General features: G+C 44.4%; 3 protein-coding genes across 4 annotated transcripts in view; 2 read left to right on the top strand and 1 right to left on the bottom strand.

Moving 5' to 3' along the window:
* pik3r3a (phosphoinositide-3-kinase, regulatory subunit 3a (gamma)) overlaps nt 1–4,178 on the top strand; it is a 15,762-nt gene extending 11,584 nt beyond the window's left edge. For both annotated transcript variants that reach the window (XM_072687091.1, XM_072687090.1), the window contains exons 6-7: nt 1–217; nt 3,740–4,178. The exon at nt 1–217 is cut by the window's left edge and continues 8 nt beyond it. In XM_072687091.1, the coding sequence (XP_072543192.1) occupies nt 1–217; nt 3,740–3,959 (437 nt within the window). In that variant the 3' untranslated portion in view covers nt 3,960–4,178. The remainder of the gene's footprint in view (nt 218–3,739) is intronic.
* A 4,570-nt stretch (nt 4,179–8,748) lies between these two features.
* iba57 (iron-sulfur cluster assembly factor IBA57) lies at nt 8,749–14,246 on the top strand. Its single transcript, XM_072687085.1, has 3 exons — nt 8,749–9,195; nt 11,241–11,590; nt 12,090–14,246. The coding sequence occupies exons 1-3, from the start codon at nt 8,873–8,875 to the stop codon at nt 12,473–12,475; spliced, it is 1,059 nt and encodes a 352-aa protein (XP_072543186.1). The 5' UTR covers nt 8,749–8,872; the 3' UTR covers nt 12,476–14,246.
* Nucleotides 14,247–14,622: 376 nt separating this feature from the next.
* Nucleotides 14,623–25,593, bottom strand: jmjd4 (jumonji domain containing 4). Its single transcript, XM_072687074.1, has 6 exons — nt 25,074–25,593; nt 24,402–24,567; nt 23,252–23,377; nt 22,131–22,398; nt 15,961–16,107; nt 14,623–15,838 (listed from the first exon to the last, which is right to left on the bottom strand). Exons 1-6 carry the CDS (start codon nt 25,330–25,332, stop codon nt 15,518–15,520), a joined length of 1,287 nt encoding a protein of 428 aa, XP_072543175.1. The 5' UTR covers nt 25,333–25,593; the 3' UTR covers nt 14,623–15,517.
* Between the last annotated feature and the right edge of the window lie 84 nt (nt 25,594–25,677).

The raw sequence follows: 25,677 nt of genomic DNA, 5'->3' as shown, positions 1-25,677 counted from the left end.
GTGCAGAGGAAGAGGAGCAGCACTGTGAAGAACATGGTGATGAAGGCTACAATGATGATGATGATGAAGAAAGTATGCGATGTCTGGAGGAAGCCAGTTGGTTTGTGGGTAATCTGTCCCGAGCAGAAGCTGAGGAGCTGTTGGAGGGAAAACCTACCGGAGCGTTCCTCATCCGGAGCAGCGGCACCAGAAAGGACTGCTACGCCTGCTCCGTAGTGTAAGTGTGATATACACTGAGGAGGCGGAGCTACAGTCTCTCATTAGGGTGAATATTAATAACGCTCTAAATGTAGGTATTGTGATATACACTGAGGAGGAGGAGCTACAGTCTCTCATTAGGGTGAATATTAATAACTCTAAATGTAGGTATTGTGATATACACTGAGGAGGCGGAGCTACAGTCTCTCATTAGGGTGAATATTAATAACTCTAAATGTAGGTATTGTGATATACACTGAGGAGGCGGAGCTACAGTCTCATTAGGGTGAATATTAATAACGCTCTAAATGTAGGTATTGTGATATACACTGAGGAGGCGGAGCTACAGTCACTCATTAGGGTGAATATTAATAACGCTCTAAATGTAGGTATTGTGATATACACTGAGGAGGCGGAGCTACAGTCACTCATTAGGGTGAATATTAATAACTCTAAATGTAGGTATTGTGATATACACTGAGGAGGCGGAGCTACAGTCTCTCATTAGGGTGAATATATATTAATAATGCTCTAAATGTAGGTATTGTGATATACACTGAGGAGGAGGAGCTACAGTCTCTCATTAGGGTGAATATTAATAACTCTCTAAATGTAGGTATTGTGATATACACTGAGGAGGCGGAGCTACAGTCTCTCATTAGGGTGAATATTAATAACTCTAAATGTAGGTACTGTGATATACACTGAGGAGGAGGAGCTACAGTCTCTCATTAGGGTGAATATTAATAACGCTCTAAATGTAGGTACTGTGATATACACTGAGGAGGAGGAGCTACAGTCTCTCATTAGGGTGAATATTAATAACTCTAAATGTAGGTATTGTGATATACACTGAGGAGGCGGAGCTACAGTCTCTCATTAGGGTGAATATTAATAACTCTAAATGTAGGTATTGTGATATACACTGAGGAGGCGGAGCTACAGTCTCTCATTAGGGTGAATATATATTAATAATGCTCTAAATGTAGGTATTGTGATATACACTGAGGAGGAGGAGCTACAGTCTCTCATTAGGGTGAATATTAATAACGCTCTAAATGTAGGTATTGTGATATACACTGAGGAGGCGGAGCTACAGTCTCTCATTAGGGTGAATATTAATAACTCTAAATGTAGGTATTGTGATATACACTGAGGAGGAGGAGCTACAGTCTCTCATTAGGGTGAATATTAATAACGCTCTAAATGTAGGTACTGTGATATACACTGAGGAGGAGGAGCTACAGTCTCTCATTAGGGTGAATATTAATAACTCTAAATGTAGGTATTGTGATATACACTGAGGAGGAGGAGCTACAGTCTCTCATTAGGGTGAATATTAATAACTCTAAATGTAGGTATTGTGATATACACTGAGGAGGCGGAGCTACAGTCTCTCATTAGGGTGAATATTAATAATGCTCTAAATGTAGGTATTGTGATATACACTGAGGAGGCAGAGCTACAGTCTCTCATTAGGGTGAATATTAATAACTCTAAATGTAGGTATTGTGATATACACTGAGGAGGAGGAGCTACAGTCTCTCATTAGGGTGAATATTAATAACGCTCTAAATGTAGGTACTGTGATATACACTGAGGAGGAGGAGCTACAGTCACTCATTAGGGTGAATATTAATAACTCTAAATGTAGGTATTGTGATATACACTGAGGAGGAGGAGCTACAGTCTCTCATTAGGGTGAATATTAATAACGCTCTAAATGTAGGTACTGTGATATACACTGAGGAGGAGGAGCTACAGTCTCTCATTAGGGTGAATATTAATAACGCTCTAAATGTAGGTATTGTGATATACACTGAGGAGGCGGAGCTACAGTCTCTCATTAGGGTGAATATTAATAACGCTCTAAATGTAGGTATTGTGATATAAACTGAGGAGGAGGAGCTACAGTCTCTCATTAGGGTGAATATTAATAACTCTAAATGTAGGTATTGTGATATACACTGAGGAGGAGGAGCTACAGTCTCTCATTAGGGTGAATATTAATAACTCTAAATGTAGGTATTGTGATATACACTGAGGAGGAGGAGCTACAGTCTCTCATTAGGGTGAATATTAATAACGCTCTAAATGTAGGTACTGTGATATACACTGAGGAGGAGGAGCTACAGTCTCTCATTAGGGTGAATATTAATAACTCTAAATGTAGGTATTGTGATATACACTGAGGAGGAGGAGCTACAGTCTCTCATTAGGGTGAATATTAATAACTCTAAATGTAGGTATTGTGATATACACTGAGGAGGCGGAGCTACAGTCTCTCATTAGGGTGAATATTAATAATGCTCTAAATGTAGGTATTGTGATATACACTGAGGAGGCGGAGCTACAGTCTCTCATTAGGGTGAATATTAATAACTCTAAATGTAGGTATTGTGATATACACTGAGGAGGAGGAGCTACAGTCTCTCATTAGGGTGAATATTAATAACGCTCTAAATGTAGGTACTGTGATATACACTGAGGAGGAGGAGCTACAGTCACTCATTAGGGTGAATATTAATAACTCTAAATGTAGGTATTGTGATATACACTGAGGAGGAGGAGCTACAGTCTCTCATTAGGGTGAATATTAATAACGCTCTAAATGTAGGTACTGTGATATACACTGAGGAGGAGGAGCTACAGTCTCTCATTAGGGTGAATATTAATAACGCTCTAAATGTAGGTATTGTGATATACACTGAGGAGGCGGAGCTACAGTCTCTCATTAGGGTGAATATTAATAACGCTCTAAATGTAGGTATTGTGATATAAACTGAGGAGGAGGAGCTACAGTCTCTCATTAGGGTGAATATTAATAACTCTAAATGTAGGTATTGTGATATACACTGAGGAGGAGGAGCTACAGTCTCTCATTAGGGTGAATATTAATAACGCTCTAAATGTAGGTATTGTGATATACACTGAGGAGGCGGAGCTACAGTCTCTCATTAGGGTGAATATTAATAACTCTAAATGTAGGTATTGTGATATACACTGAGGAGGAGGAGCTACAGTCTCTCATTAGGGTGGATATTAATAACTCTAAATGTAGGTATTGTGATATACACTGAGGAGGAGGAGCTACAGTCTCTCATTAGGGTGAATATTAATAACTCTAAATGTAGGTATTGTGATATACACTGAGGAGGAGGAGCTACAGTCTCTCATTAGGGTGAATATTAATAACGCTCTAAATGTAGGTATTGTGATATACACTGAGGAGGAGGAGCTACAGTCTCTCATTAGGGTGAATATTAATAACTCTAAATGTAGGTATTGTGATATACACTGAGGAGGAGGAGCTACAGTCTCTCATTAGGGTGGATATTAATAACTCTAAATGTAGGTATTGTGATATACACTGAGGAGGAGGAGCTACAGTCTCTCATTAGGGTGAATATTAATAACTCTAAATGTAGGTATTGTGATATACACTGAGGAGGAGGAGCTACAGTCTCTCATTAGGGTGAATATTAATAACTCTAAATGTAGGTATTGTGATATACACTGAGGTGTGTTTTCTCCTCTGCAGGGTGAATGATGAGGTCAGACACTGTGTAATCCTCAGAACTCCTCGTGGGTTTGGCTTTGCAGAACCGTATGATCTGCACGGTTCTCTGAAGGCGCTGGTACAGCACTACCACCACACATCGCTGGCACAACACAACCGCGCCCTGGACGTACGGCTCGCCTTCCCCGTACACACGTCACACTCACCACACACTCCTCACACACCGTCCGTACTCAGCTAAACCCCCCTGACCCGCAGGTACACCACTGTTCAAAAGTTTGGAATCACTGGTTATATTAATAATTGCACTTCTTTAATCAGTAATATTATTTTAAATATGTAGAACCACACAGAGACTTAATATCTGTTTATATACAACTGCAAAATCAAGCTATTAAATAATGAAATTATATATTTACAACATTCTCACTGCCTTTAAATCACTTTTGATTCTGCATATTTCATTTGATTAGAAATTCATACTGGATATTAATGTTATTAGAGCTTCATACTGGATATTAATGTAATTAGAACTTCATACTGGATATTAATGATATTAGAGCTTCATACTGGATATTAATGTTATTAGAGCTTCATACTGGATATTAATGTAATTAGAACTTCATAATGGATATTAATGTTATTAGAACTTCATACTGGATATTAATGCTATTAGAGCTTCATACTGGATATTAATGTTATTAGAACTTCATACTGGATATTAATGCTATTAGAGCTTCATACTGGATATTAATGATATTAGAGCTTCATACTGGATATTAATGCTATTAGAACTTCATACTGGATATTAATGTTATTAGAACTTCATACTGGATATTAATGTTATTAGAGCTTCATACTGGATATTAATGCTATTAGAGCTTCATACTGCATATTAATGCTATTAGAGCTTCATACTGGATATTACTGTTATTAGAACGTCATACTGGATATTAATGTTATTAGAGCTTCATACTGGATATTAATGTTATTAGAGCTTCATACTGGATATTACTGTTATTAGAACTTCATACTGGATATTAATGTTATTAGAGCTTCATACTGCATATTAATGTTATTAGAGCTTCATACTGGATATTACTGTTATTAGAACTTCAAACTGGATATTAATGTTATTGGAGCTTCATACTGGATATTAATGTTATTAGAGCTTCATACTGGATATTAATGTTATTAGAGCTTCATACTGGATATTAATGATATTAGAGCTTCATTCTGGATATTAATGTTATTAGAGCTTCATGCTGGATGTTCTCCAGTGTTGTCAGTCAGTGTAAATTGATGGTGTGTTCTTGGTTGTGGATCTTCTTCAGAGTTTCTGAGGTTGTTCTGAAGGCAGCAGAACCAGATCAGCTGATTCACTAGAACTAATAAACTGGTTTAACTGGAATGAAACCGTGATTCTGAACTGGTGAACAGTAGTGTAGTGCCGTCACCATCATCCACCGCTTAATGAAGCACAGTCTGAGGAGTGTGTGTGTGTGTGTGTGTGTGTATTTCTCTATGCCGAGAGTCAGAAGTGTGTATTAGAGTTTCTGAGCTTTGCACTTTTCCGCTGGGACGCCATTCCGCTGACCACACCGCTCCCCTACCCGAGCTTTTCTGAGGAGTCTGAAGTGTTGTTGACTTGTTTACAGGCGTTAGAGAGGATGTGGGGAGAAAACGCCACTTTCTGTTGAAAGGAAAATTGTTAAATGTTCTTTTATAAAGTTCCAGTTAAACGTTTGGACCTAGCTACTCTCTTTATCCTAAAGCTGCTGCAGGAGAACCACAAATGGTTCTAAAGAAAGTCTGTAATAGAGATGAGTACTGGTAGGAACTGTTACATCATGTGAAGGTTTCTTTAGAACTTTAAAAGGTTCTTCACTCACTAATCTCGATCACAAACACGCTTCTTCTTTAAAGAACCAAGAGTGGTTCTCCTGTGGTGCTGTTTAGACAACAGTTGGAAGCACCTTTACTTTGAGGAGTGCAGGAACTGAAGACTGTTTCTCTCCTCGTTGGTTGTTATGTTTATATTAATCCACTTTCAGGCAAAAACCACAAACTCGCTCATGTTTAGCAGGCTTCTCCACAAGGGGGCGCTAATAGTACTCAAACTTAACGTCATTTGCTCAACAATGCCACCAGTGGACAGATGGAAAAACGACCAATCGACCTGTATTGATGTACAATCCAGACCCAGACAAGTCCAATTACAAATACTACTGAGTCCAAGACAAGTCCAAGTCCAAGAACCAAGTACCAGTATTTAGTTTACTAGAAAGTACTGGTATCAAGACCAGGACAAGTCTGAGTGGACTCACTCTGAGGACTGCAGGTCCAGGCGTGTGGTGACTGGGACAGGGGACAGCTGAAGTCCTCTAATCTAACGCTGCAGCTCTGATAAACGCAGTGTTTATATTTCCTGACGTTAATTAGCGCTAACGAGGTGATCAGGTGACCGTGCTGTGTCTAATGGGAGATCATTCTGATCTGCTGGATCCAAACTTGTAACTGGAACTGTAAGCCTGGTGCTGAACTCCCTCTCCTGAGTGATTTTATTGTACAGTGATCCTTTTGATGGTGTGAAGCCTCTCTCTTGTATTCTGGTGCTGGTTTTCTATGATCACGCTTTTTCTAAACAGCCAGTCGGACGTCCTCACCACCCTTCCCTCCACATGCTGTAGCCATACGTTCACACCACCGTCTGAGCCGGCCTCCATCACTCTGGCAGGAGCACTGGGGCCGTCTCTCAGTTCCGACTGAACGGATCAGACTGCTGGATTCTGGCCCACGGCCGTTATCTCACCTTTTCTGAGAAGTGTGTCAAGCCCTGTCCCAAATAGCACCCTATGCCCTGCAGTCCTCCTCCAGTCAGCACTTAGTGATGTCAGCAGTGTGCACTCATAGAGGGCTCCAGGTTTAGACACGTGCAAATCAGTCAGACTCATCTGATGTACTGACTCTGCATCTACTGTACCCATCAGACCTGTAATCAGACCTGTTTATTCTATTAAATTATCTGATCACAGGCTGAGTACTATTGAGTCCAAGTACAAATACTTTTAGGCCCAAGACATGTCCAAGTACAAATACTATGAAGTCCAAGTACAAATACTTTTAGGCCCAAGACACGTCCAATTACAAATACTATGAAGTCCAAGTACAAATACTTTTAGGCCCAAGACATGTCCAAGTACAAATACTATGAAGTCCAAGTACAAATACTTTTAGGCCCAAGACACGTCCAATTACAAATACTATGAAGTCCAAGTACAAATACTATTGAGACCAAGACAGGTCCAAGTCCAATACCTATCAGGTAGGGTAACTATCAAGTCCAATTACAAATACTAATACTGTGAAGACCAAGACAATTCCAGGTACAAGAACTATCAAATACAAATACTACCAAGACCCAAACAAGTCCAAGTCCAAGACCTGTGAAGTGCTGGTATCAAGACCAGGACGAGTCTGAGTGGACTCTGAGGACTGCAGGTCCAGGCGTGTGGTGACTGGGACAGGGGACAGATCTTATAGATGCAGTGTTTATATTTCCTGACGTTAATTAGCGCTAACGAGGTGATCAGGTGACCGTGCTGTGTTCATCACTGATCACAGGAACCGATTATAATAATGACGGATGACAGGGACTGGGTGCGTGGTTAAACCAATCAGATTAGGGCGGTCTGCAGGGGGTCAGTGCCTGTCCAGTCGTCAGGTGGTTAATCTGCTGCTCTGTGTCCGCCGGTCCGAGGCCGAGCTGATTTCTCACTTTTCTACTTTTTTAAACTTGATCTTTTGCATCTTTCAATAAACTGTTGAACTGAATCTGTGTGTCTGTGCTGTGTGGGGAGATCAACCAGACATGGACAAAAGTATGTGGACACCTCCTCCATCACTTTCTCTGAAGTCAAGGCAGTTTGTCTCTCTTTGCTGCAGTCGGTCGTCTCTCGCTCTGGGTGGGCAGGATGCTCCTCCCTCTCCTCCATCACTCAGTACTGTTCTGTCCCAGGCTGGCCGAGCATCTCCCACGCAGAGGTGGGGGTGGGGGGGTGGGGGGGTGAGGACTGTCGAACCCACCCAGATCCACCCAGACAGAGAGAATTCCAACCTGCGACCTCAGGATGACAGAGCCAGTGCTTAGACAGCTGGGCTGATCACCGGTGGAGCTCAGTGATGACCATATGGTGTATGAGTGTGTGTGTGTGTGTGTGTGTGTGTGTGTGTGTGTGTGTGTGTGTGTGTGTTATGGGTTGAATATAGCCAGGGTTCCCCGGGTATCTCCCAGGGGTTGCTGGTGTACACCTGGGGGTCTGCACGTCCTGTACCATCCCAATATGTTGCTATGGGGTTGCTTGGTGGTTGCTGTGGTATCCCAGGTGGTTGCCATGCATGGTCAATTGTAAATCTGTGAAGGACATATTTTCACAGGAAGGGTTCTCTCACTACCAAACGGGCTGAGAACCCTAATTTAGGGTTCTGTGCCTCATACTTATTATAATGATATAACATTATACAGCGTTCTGCAGCGGTTCTCTTTAGTAAATGCAGTGGTTCCATATAGAACCATCACAACTCAACCAATGCTTAAAAGGTTCTTTGCCTTTTTAAAAGGTTCTTCAAGGGTTCTGTATAGTACCCCCAAAACACTGCTTAAATGATGTCGAAGGTTCTTGGAGGGTTCTTTAGTGAAATTCTTTGTAAAACCAGGACAACTCTAAGTCGGTTCCGAATGCTTGAATAGTTACTTCCCAGGTTCTTTAATAAAAGCAATGGTTCTACAAAGAACCGGGACAACCCAGGGAACCTAAATGGGTTCAAGGGTTCATTATTAAGGGCAATCATAACAATGACAACCATCAATAGCCCATCAATGGTTCGAGGAAATGAGGTTCTCTATAGAACCAGAACTAAATGAATGGATCTCTGTACAGTACCAGTGGTGTCGTTGTGCAGTTCCCCGCTGTGCCTGTGGGGGCGCTGTGAGGGGCAGCGGTTAAGCCGGCCTCGCTGTGAGAGCAGCAGAGGAAGAATGCAGGGCAGCACCATAGCAGAGGGCAGAGGAGCGCGCGGGGCGGTTATTACTGTTAATATCTGTAATATCGGTGTTCCTACCAGCCGGACAGTTACCCCGCCCTGCCCCCCGCCATGCGGGCTCATCTGATGATTCGGGCGGTTCGAGCGGGCTGGCTCTGCGGCCTGAGCCGACCTGCAGTGACCCGGCGCTGGGTCAGCTCCTCCAGCGGCGAGCCGGAGGACCCAGGCCGGCCGCAGGCAGCTCCGGCCCCGCTGCGCTGCTTCAGGCTGCCCTGCCGCTCTCTGCTCCACATCCAGGGCCCGGACTCCTGCTCCCTCCTGCAGGGGATCATCACCAACGACGCCAGGCTGCTGGAGGAGCAGGAGCGCGAGGCTCTGTACGCACACATGCTCAACGTGCAGGGCAGGACCCTCTATGACGTCATCGTCTACAGGTGAGTCTTCTATACCCCCCCCCTTATCTGGTACATAGAATTATATGCAAATAAGATCTGTTCTGATTGGCTCTAGACAACATGACATATTCACCATTAGTGTTGGACACAGATTTACACACACACACACACACACACACACACACACACACACACATACATACACACACACAGAGACACACACAGAGACACACACACACACACACACACACAGAGACACACACACACACACACACAGAGACACACACACACACACACACAGAGACACACACACACACACACACACAGAGACACACACACACACAGAGACAGAGACACACACACAGAGACAGAGACACACACACACACAGAGACACACACACACACAGAGACAGAGACACACACACAGAGAGAGAGAGACACACACACAGAGAGAGAGAGACACACACACAGAGACAGAGACACACACACAGAGACAGAGACACACACACACACACACAGAGACACACACACACACACACACAGAGACACACACACACACAGAGACAGAGACACACACACACACAGAGACACACACACACACAGAGACACACACACACACAGAGACAGAGACACACACACAGAGAGAGAGAGACACACACACAGAGACAGAGACACACACACATAGACACACACAGAGACAGAGACACACACAGAGACATAGACACACAGAGACACACACAGAGACATAGACACACAGAGACATAGACACACACACACAGACATAGACACACACACACAGAGACACACACACACACAGAGACACATAGACACACACACAGAGAGAGAGAGAGACACACACACACACACACAGATGCACCACACACACAGAGACACACATAAACACACACACACACACACAGAGACATAGACACACACACAGACACACACACACACAGAGACACATAGACACACACACACATAAACACACACACACACACACAGGGACGTGTGCAGCCATTGCTGTGGCCCCTGGGGAGCAGAGAGGGTTAAGGGCCTCGCTCAAGGGCCCAACAGCGGCAGCGTCTTCCTCTCCTGCAGCTTTCAGTACAGACTGTGAACCAGTGGGGCTTCCCTGTGACCTTCAGACCACCAGTCCGTTTCCTATTTGCCTGGGAAACGGGTTCTTCTAGGGTTCTAAAAAGTACCATGACAACACAGAGAACTATTAGAAAGCCTTCCAGATTGTGGGTTTTTTAATAAAGGCAGTTGTTTTATATAATAATAATAATAATAATAATAAATTGGGTTCTTAAATGGTTCTTTGATTATTAAAGGGTTCTTCAAAGGTTCTTCAAGTGTGAGTTTACTTCAGTGGTTAGTAATTGGCAGCACATCTGGACTGGATTATTATTAATATTATTATTATCATTATTATATATAATTGATTAATTGTCTGATGATGTCACCATGCACCAGTGGGCGGGGCATAATTATTATAATAACCAATAATATCAGGTGTAATGTGGTGAATAAGTGAGTGAGAGAACGGTCTGCTGCCCCCCCCCCCCTTCACGCTGGCTGTAGGTGGAGGCTGGAGGGTGGGGTGCATGCTGCACGCCCTTATCTCTGCTCTGCAGGGGGCTTCTCTCTCTCGCCTGGGGGTGCAGATTGTGGAGGGAGGGAGGGAGGGAGGGAGGGGTCCACAATGAAACCTCTGAAATGTTGAGGAGTGGAGGAACGCTGCCAGTGCCAGCACCAGTACCTGTGGTGTGTTCCTATAGTAAACCTGCACACACAGTTCATACAGTCAGGTCCATAAGTATTTGGACAGTGGCAGTGCTTATAAGGTTCTCTCTCTTCTACACCATCTCAACAGATCTGGACTGAAGCAAGATCAGACTTCTGCTTCAGTTCATCTGTTGTTCATTACAGACTTTTTTTTACACAGTTGGTCAAAAGTAATTGGACAGACGAACATAACTAAAAATATAAGATGCCAAGTGAGCAGGACTGAAGGCTGAAATGCCGAGTGTCCTTCAGTTGCTTCTGCTATGACCTGTGTTTGATGTCCTGTGTTTTTTCAGTCTGAGAGAACCCTCAGGAGACCTGAGTGGGGTTCTGCTGGAGTGTGACACTGAGGTTCTGGACTCCATGACTCGACACCTGAAGGTGTACAAGATCCGGCGCAAGGTCACGGTGAACTCTCGAGCCGATCTCTTGCTGTGGGCTCTACTGCCCCGGGACGCACGCTCCGCTCAGGACCTTCAGCCCTGTCCCACCACAGCCGGCAGGCCTCTGGTGCTGGTGGAGGACCCCCGAACTGAGCTAATGGGCTGGAGGATGATCACAGGGAGCACGGAGAACCCTGCAGAACTCGTCAGTGATTGTGAGAATGGAGAGACAGCGCAGTATCACCAACATCGCTACACAATCGGTATGATGTACTGACCTTTAGCCCAGTATGAGTGCACTATATGTCCAAAAGTTTGTGGACACCCCTTTAATGAATGCATTCAGCTACTTTAAGTTGCACCCATTGCTGACACAGATGTGCAAATGCACACACAGCTTGTCTAGTCCCTGTAGAGAAGAAGTACTGCCAATAGAATAGGACTCTCTGGAGCAGATCAACATCATGACCCTATTGGCTCCATGCTGCCTAATGCCAGGCGTGGGCTAGAGGGGTATAAAGCCCCCCAGCATTGAGGAGCTGTGGAGCAGTGGAGGAGCTGTGTTCTCTGGAGTGATGGTGGAGGAGCTCCATCCAGTACTTTTGGATGGGATGAGTTGGGAAGCTCAGCTCTTTAATCTTGATTTCAGAAGAGACAAATGAATGAGCAAGTGTCCCAATACTTTTGTCCACATAGTGTGTGTGTATATTCAGTGTATTGTGTGTGAAGCAGGTGTCAGCAGCTGTGTGTACTGTCTCTCAGGGCTGCCGGAGGGGGTGAGGGATCTGCCTCCAGGTGAAGCTCTGCCGCTCGAGTCCAACCTGGTGTTCATGAACGGGATCAGCTTCAGTAAAGGCTGCTACATCGGGCAGGAGCTGACGGCCCGCACGCACCACACCGGCGTCATCCGCAAACGCCTGCTGCCCCTCCGCCTGTCCGCCCCCGCCGAGAACCTGCAAGCAGGGGGCGCCCTGGAGTCCGCAGGGAAACCTGCGGGGAAACTGAGGGCGGGGTCGGGTCAGCTGGGGCTCGGCCTCATCCGCCTCGCGCACTCTAACGACACGCTCACACTCCAGTCCTCCACACACACCTCAGTGACTGCCCACCCCTCTGTCCCAGACTGGTGGCCAAAGGACGGTAACAAATAGTCCAGTACAGACTGGATGTGGAACACTGGAGAGCAGGTGGGTCAGGGCTGTGGGATCTCCTCACCACTAACCCTGTCCGTCACCGTGCCTTAAAAGGGAACTCCAGACTCTCTGCAGAACTCAGAGTGAGAGAGCACCTCCTTCAGAGTGGGGGTCCAGGATGAGGAGGAGGAGGATGAGGATGATGATGATGGTAAACTAGTGAATAGAGAATCTCCACTAATCCAGTTCTCTTTAGGGACTACTTTCTGTAGCTGCACTACACCCTGCAGCATGTATCCCTCCACCATTTTAATGATCTGGTTCTAAAAGCAGGTTCTAGACCCGAACTCTTCTCAGAACTCTGGTAGAACCGTGTCTCAGGCATCAGGCAGCGTCTTCATCACCATTAGGTGAAGAACTTTCTGTGAGGAGCTTTTATTAGAGCTTCAGACGTCTGCTTCCCTTCACCTCCACTGTAGAACCACAGCTCTGACTGGGGGAGCTTATCTAGAACCTCCACTGTAGAACTCCAGCTCTGACTGGGGGAGCTTATCTAGAACCTCCACTGTAGAACTCCAGCTCTGACTGGGGGAGGTTATCTAGAACCGAGCGCTTCACACTGAACCCCCACTCTGATCAGATTTTTTGAAAATCAGTGGAATTCCCTTTTAAGTTCTAGATATTAAGCAGGTGAGTGTGTTACAGACTGTAAGGTTCTGTGTAGTTACTTTGATTTGAAATTACACTGAAAAGACCAGTATGTGCTAGATAAGTTAATAAAGAACGTAGAAAACATCTCATGATATGGTCATGATGAGGAGTAATCAGTACAGTCACACTAAATTACGCCGAACTGAACAGCAGGTTCTAGATAGTTAGCTGATAAAGAACAATGTGCAGCGATAAAGAAGTCACGTACGATCACACACACTACATTTCTCCAAACTGACCAGCAGGTTCTAGATATTAAGTTGTAGTAGAACATCATCTATGATAAGGGTGAGGGGTGATCAGGTGGTCAGCGTAAACACACTCACGCTAAATTACACAGAACTGACCAGAGAGGTTCTAGATATTATTCTGAGAAAGAACAGTAAACTATGATGGTCAGCAGCAGATCAGATAGTAGTGGGCTGTTCTATCAGGAAAAGGCAGGATACAGTGTGTCCCTGGCTGTTACCTAGAACCGACTCTAGGCTGTAAAAGAAAGCAGGGGTTGTCGCTGTAGCTTTACTGGATCCTCGCTGTTCACTTACAGAGCCACTGTCCTGCTGAAGTGCCTGACCCTCCCTGTGTGTTCGTGCTGACCACCCGGTTATGCCAGTAATTAGAGATCTTTCATTAGCAGCTTATTATCTAGAACCTGTTTCACATTTCAGTGTAATTTAGTCAGACTGGTTTAACATGGTTTCACCCCAAATACACACACGGTACACATACAGAGTCAAACACACACTTACCCAGGTCAGTATCTAGAACCTGTTGGGCATTTCAGTGTAATTCAGCTAGTGTGTTTGAGAACCCTCATTTTACCAAAGATAGTAACTCTGTAGAGAGTGTTCCTCACACTGACCAGGACTGGGTTTCCCACCAGCCGCTTAAAGCGAAGATCACTGTTCGGTGGTCGAGCGAGCCTCACGGTAAACACTCTCTCTATCAGTGAAGGTGGTCTGTGTGTGTGTGTGTGTGTGTGTGTGTGTGTGTGGTTAAAAGATCGACTGTATTTATACGCTGGAGTTATGTATAAGTTATGTAAAATGAATACGGCTGTAAATAAACATATTTTGAGAACTGGCCCGCAGCAGCAGCAGCAGCTTTCCTCATGCCGTCACGTCTCACTCCGGTGCGGGTGTCTACACTGACGGGTTCTTTTGGGTTTACAGGTTCTGGTGTACACCACTGTGGTTCCGTTCTGCACACTGAGCTCTGAGCGATGGCTCCGACAGTTCTGATTCTCAAGCCTTGTCTAGTGCCTGTAGAGAAGAAGTACTGCCAATAGAATAGGACTCTCTGGAGCAGATCTACATCATGACCCGGCCGTCCATGTCTTTACGCAGAACCGACTGTTCTGTTACCGTCTAACAGAGAACCCAGAGCTTCACACACAGCTCTGATACCACACCTACAGCCTTCATCTCTCAATGCAAAAGATGCAGAAGCTAGAACCGTGGAGCACAGCCTCTTTATTAGCACTCGAGAACTTAGTACAGAACCACGGAAACGCAACACGAAGCCTGGGAGGTTTGTGGTGGTGTCCATTTTCTGGTAACATCAGACAGGGGTTGAGCCCGAAACTGGACTGACCAGCACTCTGAACGATTCTCTACTGAAAAGGCGATGTAGTCCAGGACTAGGCTGAGAAACAAACCCTACACTCCCTGGCCACTTTATCAGAAACACCTACCTTGTAGATGTTTCTGGAGTTTAGAACTTTGTCAGGGGTCAGTTTCTGACCACAGAGCTGCTCTCTCACTCTGAATCATAAAGGTGCTTCAAGTAGTTCTGTGAGCGAGGACCAGGTCTGGTTCCATGAAGAACCGGTAAGGAACCTTTATATCAAGTAAAGGTTCTTCACACAGAAGTGGAAACCTTGAAGAACCATTTTTAAAGCACCTTTTTGTGCTGGATATTATTGGATGGCAGACCCCCTCTCAACCTAGCAGTGGCGATGGTGAGCTGAGAACAGCCCACCGCTCCAATAATATCTGGACAAGAGCAGCCCTGTGGTCGGAAACTGACCAGTGATGAATGAGGTAGAGGTCTGTAACGGCACACCTACATAGTGGGGTTATACACGATATGGACAAAAGTATTTGGACACCTGCACATTCCACCTCATTCTAAACCCATAAGCATTAATATGGAGCTGACCTCAGTGATTAAAAGGAGGTGTGTCCCAATACTTTTGTCCACATTGTGTAAGTTCTGCTTAAAATGATGAAATACTGTAGGTAGAAGGTAGGTGGAGGTTATGTGCTGGCACTTCAGTGTGGAGGTGGTCTTAAACAGTACTTATTGATGATTTTTCCTTTGATCAGCATCCCGGTGGTTCAGCAGTTTTCAGACGATGGTGTGGACGGCCTCTCTGATCTCCTGCAGCAGGTCCTCCGGCTTGAAGGCCAGGGCCGACGGCTCGAGTCTCTTAAAGTCCTCGTTGCTGAGCATGCTCTCCAGGATGTGGACGACCCTCTGCAGGTCGAAGGCGGCGTGGTGAGGACCTAAAGCACTCAGGGTTTCAGACAGGAAGCTCTGGCAGCCGGACGCACCTCCACTTCCACTGCCGGGGCAGGAGTTCAGGAAGGACATCCGGTTGTTTGCGATGGTCTTGAGGAATGTGGAGAACTCCACATAATCGATCCCCGTGCAGGACTTCATGATCACCTGGGAAAGAAGCAGAACCAACAGAGTTTTACAAATCCTCAGAACCACAGAACCTGCTCAGTACGAGTTCTAGCAGAAGCTCAGGCCTCTGGTCAACCAGTGGTCAGTGCTGAAGAGGTTACCTGACAGTGCTGGTGCCAAGTGTCCATAGTGTCCCTCCACTCCTCTATCTCCTTCTGCACGGACGAGAGCTCCTCCTGCAGGAACTGCCACATGACGTCCAGGTTACACCCATTCAGCCAGTTATGATTGATCGAGATTGTGTCCTCCTGCCATTCAGAGAACCACATTAATCAATACCCAGCTCCAAGCTCCACCCACAAACATGCTCTTCCATTGCTCATGAGCTTTACAGAAAACTCTTAATGAGAGACTGTAGCTCCGCCTCCTCAGTGTATATCACAGTACCTACATTTAGAGTTATTAATATTCACCCTAATGAGAGACTGTAGCTCCGCCTCCTCAGTGTATATCACAGTACCTACATTTAGAGCGTTATTAATATTCACCCTAATGAGAGACTGTAGCTCCGCCTCCTCAGTGTATATCACAGTACCTACATTTAGAGTTATTAATATTCACCCTAATGAGAGACTGTAGCTCCGCCTCCTCAGTGTATATCACAGTACCTACATTTAGAGTTATTAATATTCACCCTAATGAGAGACTGTAGCTCCTCCTCCTCAGTGTATATCACAGTACCTACATTTAGAGCGTTATTAATATTCACCCTAATGAGAGACTGTAGCTCCGCCTCCTCAGTGTATATCACAGTACCTACATTTAGAGTTATTAATATTCACCCTAATGAGACTGTAGCTCCGCCTCCTCAGTGTATATCACAATACCTACATTTAGAGCGTTATTAATATTCACCCTAATGAGAGACTGTAGCTCCGCCTCCTCAGTGTATATCACAATACCTACATTTAGAGCGTTATTAATATTCACCCTAATGAGAGACTGTAGCTCCGCCTCCTCAGTGTATATCACAATACCTACATTTAGAGCGTTATTAATATTCACCCTAATGAGAGACTGTAGCTCCTCCTCCTCAGTGTATATCACAATACCTACATTTAGAGTTATTAATATTCACCCTAATGAGAGACTGTAGCTCCTCCTCCTCAGTGTATATCACAATACCTACATTTAGAGCGTTATTAATATTCACCCTAATGAGAGACTGTAGCTCCTCCTCCTCAGTGTATATCACAATACCTACATTTAGAGCGTTATTAATATTCACCCTAATGAGAGACTGTAGCTCCGCCTCCTCAGTGTATATCACAATACCTACATTTAGAGCGTTATTAATATTCACCCTAATGAGAGACTGTAGCTCCGCCTCCTCAGTGTATGTCACAATACCTACATTTAGAGCGTTATTAATATTCACCCTAATGAGAGACTGTAGCTCCTCCTCCTCAGTGTATATCACAGTACCTACATTTAGAGTTATTAATATTCACCCTAATGAGAGACTGCAGCTCCGCCTCCTCAGTGTATATCACAGTACCTACATTTAGAGTTATTAATATTCACCCTAATGAGAGACTGCAGCTCCGCCTCCTCAGTGTATATCACAGTACCTACATTTAGAGTTATTAATATTCACCCTAATGAGAGACTGTAGCTCCGCCTCCTCAGTGTATATCACAATACCTACATTTAGAGCGTTATTAATATTCACCCTAATGAGAGACTGTAGCTCCTCCTCCTCAGTGTATATCACAATACCTACATTTAGAGTTATTAATATTCACCCTAATGAGAGACTGTAGCTCCGCCTCCTCAGTGTATATCACAATACCTACATTTAGAGCGTTAATATTCACCCTAATGAGAGACTGTAGCTCCTCCTCCTCAGTGTATATCACAATACCTACATTTAGAGTTATTAATATTCACCCTAATGAGAGACTGCAGCTCCGCCTCCTCAGTGTATATCACAGTACCTACATTTAGAGTTATTAATATTCACCCTAATGAGAGACTGTAGCTCCGCCTCCTCAGTGTATATCACAATACCTACATTTAGAGCGTTATTAATATTCACCCTAATGAGAGACTGTAGCTCCTCCTCCTCAGTGTATATCACAATACCTACATTTAGAGTTATTAATATTCACCCTAATGAGAGACTGTAGCTCCTCCTCCTCAGTGTATATCACAATACCTACATTTAGAGTTATTAATATTCACCCTAATGAGAGACTGTAGCTCCGCCTCCTCAGTGTATATCACAGTACCTACATTTAGAGTTATTAATATTCACCCTAATGAGAGACTGTAGCTCCGCCTCCTCAGTGTATATCACAATACCTACATTTAGAGTTATTAATATTCACCCTAATGAGAGACTGTAGCTCCGCCTCCTCAGTGTATATCACAGTACCTACATTTAGAGTTATTAATATTCACCCTAATGAGAGACTGTAGCTCCGCCTCCTCAGTGTATATCACAATACCTACATTTAGAGTTATTAATATTCACCCTAATGAGAGACTGTAGCTCCGCCTCCTCAGTGTATATCACAGTACCTACATTTAGAGTTATTAATATTCACCCTAATGAGAGACTGTAGCTCCGCCTCCTCAGTGTATATCACAGTACCTACATTTAGAGTTATTAATATTCACCCTAATGAGAGACTGTAGCTCCGCCTCCTCAGTGTATATCACAATACCTACATTTAGAGTTATTAATATTCACCCTAATGAGAGACTGTAGCTCCGCCTCCTCAGTGTATATCACAGTACCTACATTTAGAGTTATTAATATTCACCCTAATGAGAGACTGTAGCTCCTCCTCCTCAGTGTATATCACAGTACCTACATTTAGAGCGTTATTAATATTCACCCTAATGAGAGACTGTAGCTCCGCCTCCTCAGTGTATATCACAGTACCTACATTTAGAGTTATTAATATTCACCCTAATGAGACTGTAGCTCCGCCTCCTCAGTGTATATCACAATACCTACATTTAGAGCGTTATTAATATTCACCCTAATGAGAGACTGTAGCTCCGCCTCCTCAGTGTATATCACAATACCTACATTTAGAGCGTTATTAATATTCACCCTAATGAGAGACTGTAGCTCCTCCTCCTCAGTGTATATCACAATACCTACATTTAGAGTTATTAATATTCACCCTAATGAGAGACTGTAGCTCCTCCTCCTCAGTGTATATCACAATACCTACATTTAGAGCGTTATTAATATTCACCCTAATGAGAGACTGTAGCTCCTCCTCCTCAGTGTATATCACAATACCTACATTTAGAGCGTTATTAATATTCACCCTAATGAGAGACTGTAGCTCCGCCTCCTCAGTGTATATCACAATACCTACATTTAGAGCGTTATTAATATTCACCCTAATGAGAGACTGTAGCTCCGCCTCCTCAGTGTATGTCACAATACCTACATTTAGAGCGTTATTAATATTCACCCTAATGAGAGACTGTAGCTCCTCCTCCTCAGTGTATATCACAGTACCTACATTTAGAGTTATTAATATTCACCCTAATGAGAGACTGTAGCTCCGCCTCCTCAGTGTATATCACAATACCTACATTTAGAGCGTTATTAATATTCACCCTAATGAGAGACTGTAGCTCCGCCTCCTCAGTGTATATCACAATACCTACATTTAGAGCGTTATTAATATTCACCCTAATGAGAGACTGTAGCTCCTCCTCCTCAGTGTATATCACAGTACCTACATTTAGAGTTATTAATATTCACCCTAATGAGAGACTGTAGCTCCGCCTCCTCAGTGTATATCACAATACCTACATTTAGAGTTATTAATATTCACCCTAATGAGAGACTGTAGCTCCGCCTCCTCAGTGTATATCACAATACCTACATTTAGAGCGTTATTAATATTCACCCTAATGAGAGACTGTAGCTCCTCCTCCTCAGTGTATATCACAATACCTACATTTAGAGCGTTATTAATATTCACCCTAATGAGAGACTGTAGCTCCGCCTCCTCAGTGTATATCACAATACCTACATTTAGAGCGTTATTAATATTCACCCTAATGAGAGACTGTAGCTCCGCCTCCTCAGTGTATATCACAATACCTACATTTAGAGCGTTATTAATATTCACCCTAATGAGACACTGTAGCTCCTCCTCCTCAGTGTATATCACAGTACCTACATTTAGAGTTATTAATATTCACCCTAATGAGAGACTGTAGCTCCGCCTCCTCAGTGTATATCACAGTACCTACATTTAGAGCGTTATTAATATTCACCCTAATGAGAGACTGTAGCTCCGCCTCCTCAGTGTATATCACAATACCTACATTTAGAGCGTTATTAATATTCACCCTAATGAGAGACTGTAGCTCCGCCTTCTCAGTTTATATCACAATGCCTACATTTAGAGTTATTAATATTCACCCTAATGAGAGACTGTAGCTCCGCCTTCTCAGTTTATATCACAATGCCTACATTTAGAGTTATTAATATTCACCCTAATGAGAGACTGTAGCTCCGCCTCCTCAGTGTATATCACAATACCTACATTTAGAGCGTTATTAATATTCACCCTAATGAGAGACTGTAGCTCCGCCTCCTCAGTGTATATCACAATACCTACATTTAGAGCGTTATTAATATTCACCCTAATGAGAGACTGTAGCTCCTCCTCCTCAGTGTATATCACAGTACCTACATTTAGAGTTATTAATATTCACCCTAATGAGAGACTGTAGCTCCGCCTCCTCAGTGTATATCACAATACCTACATTTAGAGTTATTAATATTCACCCTAATGAGAGACTGTAGCTCCGCCTCCTCAGTGTATATCACAATACCTACATTTAGAGCGTTATTAATATTCACCCTAATGAGAGACTGTAGCTCCTCCTCCTCAGTGTATATCACAATACCTACATTTAGAGCGTTATTAATATTCACCCTAATGAGAGACTGTAGCTCCGCCTCCTCAGTGTATATCACAATACCTACATTTAGAGCGTTATTAATATTCACCCTAATGAGAGACTGTAGCTCCGCCTCCTCAGTGTATATCACAATACCTACATTTAGAGCGTTATTAATATTCACCCTAATGAGAGACTGTAGCTCCTCCTCCTCAGTGTATATCACAGTACCTACATTTAGAGTTATTAATATTCACCCTAATGAGAGACTGTAGCTCCGCCTCCTCAGTGTATATCACAGTACCTACATTTAGAGCGTTATTAATATTCACCCTAATGAGAGACTGTAGCTCCGCCTCCTCAGTGTATATCACAATACCTACATTTAGAGCGTTATTAATATTCACCCTAATGAGAGACTGTAGCTCCGCCTTCTCAGTTTATATCACAATGCCTACATTTAGAGTTATTAATATTCACCCTAATGAGAGACTGTAGCTCCGCCTTCTCAGTTTATATCACAATGCCTACATTTAGAGTTATTAATATTCACCCTAATGAGAGACTGTAGCTCCGCCTCCTCAGTGTATATCACAATACCTACATTTAGAGCGTTATTAATATTCACCCTAATGAGAGACTGTAGCTCCTCCTCCTCAGTGTATATCACAATACCTACATTTAGAGCGTTATTAATATTCACCCTAATGAGAGACTGTAGCTCCGCCTCCTCAGTGTATATCACAATACCTACATTTAGAGCGTTATTAATATTCACCCTAATGAGAGACTGTAGCTCCTCCTCCTCAGTGTATATCACAATACCTACATTTAGAGTTATTAATATTCACCCTAATGAGAGACTGTAGCTCCGCCTCCTCAGTGTATATCACAATACCTACATTTAGAGTTATTAATATTCACCCTAATGAGAGACTGTAGCTCCGCCTCCTCAGTGTATATCACAGTACCTACATTTAGAGCGTTATTAATATTCACCCTAATGAGAGACTGTAGCTCCGCCTCCTCAGTGTATATCACAATACCTACATTTAGAGTTATTAATATTCACCCTAATGAGAGACAGTAGCTCCTCCTCCTCAGTGTATATCACAATACCTACATTTAGAGCGTTATTAATATTCACCCTAATGAGAGACTGTAGCTCCGCCTCCTAAGTGTATATCACAATACCTACATTTAGAGTTATTAATATTCACCCTAATGAGAGACTGTAGCTCCGCCTCCTCAGTGTATATCACAATACCTACATTTAGAGTTATTAATATTCACCCTAATGAGAGACTGTAGCTCCGCCTCCTCAGTGTATATCACAATACCTACATTTAGAGTTAGGTGTTAGAGTAGAATCACGGCTCCTCACCAGATTGTAAACCTGATGATGCCACCCGCTCGGCACGAAGATGATCTCTCCGGCCTCTTGAATGATCTCCAGAGGTTGGCAGGCCTCCTCAAAGTGTGGGAACTGTCCTTTGTCCTGAAGCACTGCCGCAGTCACGTCATATGCCAGGTTACCATGGCAGTCCCTCAGAAACTCCTCCTGGCCCGGCGGGTACAGGAGCCACTTCTTGCGGCCACAGATGTTGGCTGACCAGCTGTAGGAGCGGAAAACGTCAGCGTGGAACGGCGTCCTGGAGAGGAAAGCAGAAGAGTCCAGGGCTTAAAGAGACAGTTGGACAGAGTCCTCCCTTACCCCAAGTGTAGTCAGGCACTCCGCTAAGAAACGTAGGTCCCCCACATGCCACCAAAGCAGCTCTGACCCGTCGAGACATGGACTCCGCTGACCCCACTGCTGTGGTGTCCGACACCAAGACTAACGTCAGTAGTAGATCCTGTAAGTCCTGTAATTCTTTAAGTTAGCCTGCCGTAGGGCACTGTTGGTAGGTACTGACCACTGCATACAGAGAACACCCCAAAAAGACCTGCTTGCTGATGTTCTGGAGATGTTCTGACCCAGTCATTGTCTAGAACATCACAGTCTGGTTCTCAGATTCTTACGCTTGTCCATTTCTCCTGCTTCATCACCTTCAAGAACTGACCGCTCACTCACTGCCTGATACGTAGATCCACCCCTTAACAGACAGGAGCCACTGGACCCAGATCATCAGTGCTCTCCACTTCGCCTCTCTGTGGTTTTAATGTTGTGGCTGATTGGTGTATATTACCTGTTATTTCAGGCTAATGTTGCTAGCACGTCATGGGGTCTAATACCCCACCAATTAGCACGATGGGTGCTAAACTAGAGTGCACGTTCTCTATAAACATGGACTGAAGCACGGATGCAGTTCAGCCAGTGGCAGTGGTGCTGTAAGGTAGGGTGGCTCCCCCTTCTGGTCTGAAACGGAAACTCAGAGCTCTGCTTTTGTGGAAAAAATACACACTGACGGGGCTTCCACATGACCCACTCGTCCCCAAATTGTGAGCACCAGTGGGTCGGAACCTGCAGCCGTGTGCACTGCAGTGTAACTGTGACTCTGTTCGTACCAGGATCCTTTGGGCCCCATGTAGACGAAGCGATAGTCGTCCACTTCGATGGTGTCCCAGTACTCATTGAGCCAGTCAGAGGAGAAGTAGACTGGGGTCTTGTAGGCGTTGTGCTCTGGAAACATCCTGCAATGAGCAAAACACACACACACACACACAGTTACACACACACAGTTACACACACACAGTTACACACACACAACCAGCCTGTTTCAAAGCCTGAAAATACTGCCAGAAAACAAAAGCTTAAAAAGTCAAGACGAGGAGTTATATAGCTTATCTAACCTTCAGCTATGAATTTTATTTAAGTGAAATATCCTAATGAACGCATTCAGCTACTTTAAGCTGCACCCATTGCTGACACAGATGTGCAAATGCACACACAGCTTGTCTAGTCTCTGTAGAGAAGAAGTACTGCCAATAGAATAGGACTCTCTGGAGCAGATCAACATCATGACCCTATTGGCTCCATGCTGCCTAATAATGCCAGGCGTGGACTAGAGGGGTATAAAGCCCCCCAGCATTGAGGAGCTGTGGAGCAGTGGAAGAGCTGTGTTCTCTGGAATGATGGTGGAGGAGCTCCATCCAGTACTTTTGGGATGAGGTAGGGAGTTGGGAATGATGAGGTGGGGTGATGATATGAGTTTTTTGTCTGACAGCGACGCAGTCACATCAGAACATTATGACCACCCCTGATTTGGAATGAACTCGGCCCGGGGTGTCACAGATGTGATCTGGCAGATGTCTAAAAGGGCATGATAATAGGGTACCGGGTGAAGGGTGGTAGCAACTTGGAAACCGATATCTCCGTGGGATGTTCTAGAGCTGTCGTAGTGAAGGTGTAGGTGTGGTGAAGACTGAGCTTCTCCCAACGGTATATCAGTGGAGGCCCATGGGCCGTTGATGCCAGAGTGGTACGACAACTCCAACGAGTGGTCCAGAGCAGCAAACCTCTATAATGAACACCTTCCCTCACCCTAATCCAGTCCGTACCACGACGGCACTATTCCCACTGTTAGGTAGGTGGTCATAATGTTCTGATATGACTGTATAAATATATATATATATATATATTTCGCTCAGACTGTAACTGGTGTGAGATCTTGTGAATTTCTAGGTGCACAGGAAGGTCACACGGCTGGCCTCCTACCTCTGCATGTGCCAGTCCTTCAGGTAGAGGCAGCCCCTGGGCGAGGAGTGACCGTTCTGAATGTACTCTCTCCAGTACTGGATGAACTCCTTGAAGGGCATTATCTGCTTGGGGTTAGCATTGTACTCTTTGGCGTTGCAGTTGGCCACTGGCACGGGCGTGTCCTCTGGAAAGATGAGGGCAGAACACGGGTTTATGAAGGAACAGGTGTTTCTCAGTTCACAACCACGGATCCAGACAACATCTACATCATCTACAGCCCCCGCACAGGACGTTCTCCCACCTAATGGTGATGAAGACGCTGCCTGATGCCTGAGACACGGTTCTACCAGAGTTCTGAGAAGAGCTCGGCTCTAGAACCTGCTTTTAGAACCAGATCATTAAAATGGTGGAGGGATACATGCTGCAGGGTGTAGTGCGGCTACAGAAAGTAGTCCCTAAAGAGAACTGCATTAGTTCAGATTCTCTATTCTTCACTATTTTACCCTCATCATCATCATCATCATCACTCCATATAAAGCTCAGAAGACTCGTGTAGCTGCACTGGTGGGTTTGGTAGGAGGTAAATTATGGATCTGTCTTCTATCTCACTCTGAATGATCTCAGCCTTTAAGGCAGTGGATTTCTAAAAGTTGGTGGAGTTCCCCTCCCCATGGTAATACACTCACTCACCAAACTCCTGCAGGAGCTTCTGGAAGTTCGGCTTCCCCTCGTGGGTGACCCAGTGCTTCCTGCAGTTCCAGTCTTCTGTGAACTTCTTGGAGAACATGCAGGGCTGGTTGGGGAGCAGGTAGTTCTTGAAGAACCTGCTGTAGGCAGTGGCTCTCTCCATGTAATCCACGAAGTGAGGAGAGGAGCCCTGGTGCTGCAGCCTGGAGCGCCTGGGCATCTTCACCAGGCTGCAGCAGCTATGAAACGTCTCTCTATCCATGGCAGAGCATCTCCAGACAGGCAGCCTGAGCTCGGAGTGCTCCCTACTGCATGCCTACAGCACTCCTGCACAGTCTGATCCTACTGGTGTCTGATCTACCGTTTCCGGGCGGGATATCGAGCTATATCACACTGTTATTACACACAGCTGCGTGTTATAACGGAGTCGTGATGGATTATTGAGAATGTTTGATCCTAAAAGCCCAAATAAAGCGTGCTGGATTAGCATGGCTGCTCAGCTGTCCAGTAGTGGGGAAGACATTTGCAGGCGCACGTTACAGACAGATCCTATTCACACATGTATTGCTGAATCCATAATTCTATATATGACTAGTATTATATTAAA

The sequence above is a fragment of the Salminus brasiliensis genome, chromosome 9 (assembly GCF_030463535.1).
Source record: "Salminus brasiliensis chromosome 9, fSalBra1.hap2, whole genome shotgun sequence".
In the NCBI taxonomy this organism is placed as follows: domain Eukaryota; kingdom Metazoa; phylum Chordata; class Actinopteri; order Characiformes; family Bryconidae; genus Salminus; species Salminus brasiliensis.
Note: the sequence above shows the minus strand (reverse complement) of the source record. Positions and strands in the feature narration are given on the sequence as shown.

Bases quoted from the DNA above. Each gene is read 5' to 3' on its own strand.
- iba57 (XM_072687085.1), top strand. From the start codon at position 8,873: ATGCGGGCTCATCTGATGATTCGGGCGGTTCGAGCGGGCTGGCTCTGC. The intron at 9,196-11,240 runs GTGAGTCTTCTA...GTGTTTTTTCAG, and splicing joins TATGACGTCATCGTCTACAG to TCTGAGAGAACCCTCAGGAG. The intron at 11,591-12,089 runs GTATGATGTACT...ACTGTCTCTCAG, and splicing joins CCAACATCGCTACACAATCG to GGCTGCCGGAGGGGGTGAGG.
- jmjd4 (XM_072687074.1), bottom strand. From the start codon at position 25,332: ATGGATAGAGAGACGTTTCATAGCTGCTGCAGCCTGGTGAAGATGCCC. The intron at 23,378-24,401 runs GTAGGAGGCCAG...TGCTCATTGCAG, and splicing joins AAGGACTGGCACATGCAGAG to GATGTTTCCAGAGCACAACG. The intron at 16,108-22,130 runs GTGAGGAGCCGT...TCTGAATGGCAG, and splicing joins ATCATCAGGTTTACAATCTG to GAGGACACAATCTCGATCAA.